At 30.9% G+C, this 3,403-nt stretch overlaps 1 protein-coding gene across 1 annotated transcript in view; it reads left to right on the top strand.

Moving 5' to 3' along the window:
- LOC108751140 (diacylglycerol O-acyltransferase 1) overlaps window positions 1-3,403 on the top strand; it is a 102,216-nt gene that overhangs the window by 85,800 nt on the left and 13,013 nt on the right. Inside the window, exon 9 of the mRNA XM_018491182.1 lies at window positions 2,482-2,526. Within this exon, the coding sequence (XP_018346684.1) occupies window positions 2,482-2,526 (45 nt within the window). The remainder of the gene's footprint in view (window positions 1-2,481; window positions 2,527-3,403) is intronic.

Raw genomic sequence — 3,403 nt, forward strand, 5'->3', positions numbered from 1 at the left:
CTACTTATGACGATAAAATTACAATAATTGATATACCATCGATCAGTAGTATATAAGCGGATAGAATATACAGCACGTTAATCGTTTCATGCGACACATTATCTTGCGGATCACTAGCTAACAATATCACTCTGTATCTCACCTTTGCCATTTTTCTGTTTCATAATTCTGTCGCAACAGTGACAAACGCGAATAATTTAATTAGCATTATGATATTGTCATGCTGCAGAATATTAACTGTAATAACGGCAATACGTCACGATAATTGCAATTAGCATGATCTAGTTGCGTGTGTTTCATTCTCGTATTAAATCTAATATTCACTGGCAAATGAAATGCATTATCACTTTTAATTTACTAAATACTTAGTTAATTTTCAAATATTTATTTTTGTAGATTACATTTGTGTTAATTACAGTGAAAATGACATTATATTTAGAAAAATAAATAGAAATACTCATTACAAAAAAAGTATTATAAAAAAAAAGTATAACTGGAAATATAGTTTATTTAAGTTTAAGTGTGTCATTGAAAAGAATTTATTGAATTACGTTAGAATATATATCTTGCTATAAACGAAGTATTTCGAGACTGGCAACTTCCCTTTACATTGTACAAAGAGATGCCGCTGTTTAAGGAGGAATGCGGCCATTGGCGCGTGCATACGCGCATAGGAATGATGCGTTGAAGTCGCGTGGAAGCTCTGAAGGTATTTATTTGCAAACCTCTGGTATACACAAACGCGGTTGGGTGGTTATTGTAGCATTCGGAGGGACCTCTTGACAACCGCCACTTAAGCGAAACGCCGGAGGGACGACTTCCTTTCCTTGTGTTCAATTAACGCCGTGTACGAAATATCAATTCCATCGGAATTGGAAAGCTCCTTATTCGCCATAGACCGAGTGTAAATCTATATCGAAGAAAGGAAGTATTCGGACGTCTTTGCCTGATATGGAATTATTATTAAAAATCTAATTAAAAATTCAATTCATTTATTCAATAATATATTATAAGTGCATTAACAACATCTGAATCTCCATTAAACTTTGTTGATTAATTCTACTATTCAATGGATTCGCATATTAAATTTAATTATGTTCGATACATGAAATTCTGTTTTTGATAAATATATGTTATCCCAATTTGGATGTCAATAACATTAAGGATGGACGGATATTATTATTTATCGTTTACGTATTACCTAAATAAATCTGATGAATTTTTTATTACTAATTGATTCTTTTTAAAATAATAATAAAAATATATAAACAACTATGTCACAGATAGCGAACGTATATAATTCCAATTTTAGAAGTTAATGCAATTGAATTGCGAAACGATTTAAAATGATAATTTAGGATATCACGAAGAGCAAGGACTAATTTTTTGAGATTTAATTAAAAATATCCAATTAACCAGATTAAACATCTAAAATATAAAGATTGAATTATCGAGTTACAATAATTTAATGGAAAGTAATGCTTCTATATTTGTAGCTAAATTGGAATATTTTAATAAATAAAACACAAATTTCTAAATAATCTCTAATTTCTAAAATGTAGTATGATAAGATTCAATCTCTTGATTTCTTGCGTGTTCAAAACTTGTTCACCGTTGGTAGAAATATATTCAATATCTGAAGACTATGTTGAGAAATATGTACAGATAATTAAAGGATTACTTCTGTGTTTTATTTATTAAAATATCCTAATCCAGTTACGAGTAATGCTTAATGCATTACTTTTTATTTAATTCTTACAAAGAATTAATTCTTTACAAAGATTGATTAATATATATTTTATTCAATAATCTAACTCTCTTCATTTTAATCGCGTCATTATTGTTGAATGATGTAGTTGTCGAAGATATTAATGCTGTATAAAACAATATTCCTCAAATAATAACGGAGTATCGATATCATATAACCGCATTTCGACACGCGGATTAAATTTTGCGGTTTGCTTCCTCGATAGTGACGTTAATCTAATTTCGCGTGGGCGTTCATCCGTAAGTAAACCTTTAATTGTGTTGCAACAGAGCGTAACATGTTGTACAGAGATATACGTATAAATATCGCAGCCTTTCCATTCAGAAGAATTGACGATTCATTGATTTGATTTTAGCTGTCACGCACAACTCAAAATTTACATCACGCTCGATTATGACGTTTTTTTGCAAATTTTGAATTGTGTAATTCTAAATGCGATATGTGAAGTAATTCAGCTTCGAGTATATCGACGAGCTTAGAGCATATCGTATATACGATCTTAAATCCAATTAGAAAGTTACATTTTGTAGTTGGTAGCACGTTTCGCCCTCTCACACCTATCCTCCTAACTCGCATTTGTTTTGCGTTCAGCTTTAGGGCATATCTGCCTCATTCCTGCTTCCTCTTTCTCTTAACGCACCCCTTCTCCGCATGTTTCCCACGTATTTACCTTCTACATTAATAATCTCGTACCTCTCTCGTTTGCGTTGCAGAATATGGACGTAGCCAAGGCCTCCGAGCGTCTTCTCAAGCTGGCGGTGAGTATGCATACATGTATCTATTATATGTATATATACGTGCAAATTTATAAGCGTGTACCGTCTGTCCGAAATAGATGGTAAGTCAACCATTTTAAAAGCTTTGTTGTGAGGTAAACTTAGAAGATGTCTTCAAAGGCGGCAAATATTTTTTTTAATATTTCATCAATTTAACATCATTATTGCGAATGAGTGGACATTACTGCAAACATATAATTTATTACATAAATTATTAAACATTTCTATTATTTTAACACACACACACACACACACACACACACACACACACATATATATATATATATATTAAAAGAGAATGAAGATAATAATATACAGAAGTTTAGCTATCGAACGGAAAGTTTTCTACACAAATAATCATCTTATTTGGTCAAAGCAAGACTTGCCGCTGTAATATTTTATGCGTGAATTTTAGTTACCAGTTCGAGCAAGTTTCTTTACAATTACACGGAAAGAACGATTTTGCTAAAGTTTTTAAAAATTTAGTTAGATACAGATCTGAAAATAATTTTGTTGGACCATCAATTATCCTAAATGTAGGTGACTTGGGATAGTGTAATTTGGGATAGATAATTTGGGACAACATGTATTATATGTTTGTTAAATTTAATCATGGAATCGATCCATGAGTCATTAAAGAAAGTTTAAAATTTAAACTTGATTAAATTTAACAAAAATACATGCTGTCCCAAATTACCTACACTGTCTCAAGTCACCTATAATTACAGTACGTACAGGAATTTTATGATAAGTAATATTGCAAAAAGTTTTGATAGTCTAGCAACAAGTTTGTGCGCTCTACATAATTATTTTGATGGTTCAACAAAATTATTTTCAAATCTGTATATATATATATATA

The sequence above is a fragment of the Trachymyrmex septentrionalis genome, unplaced genomic scaffold (genome assembly GCF_001594115.1).
Source record: "Trachymyrmex septentrionalis isolate Tsep2-gDNA-1 unplaced genomic scaffold, Tsep1.0 scaffold40, whole genome shotgun sequence".
Lineage (NCBI taxonomy): Eukaryota > Metazoa > Arthropoda > Insecta > Hymenoptera > Formicidae > Trachymyrmex > Trachymyrmex septentrionalis.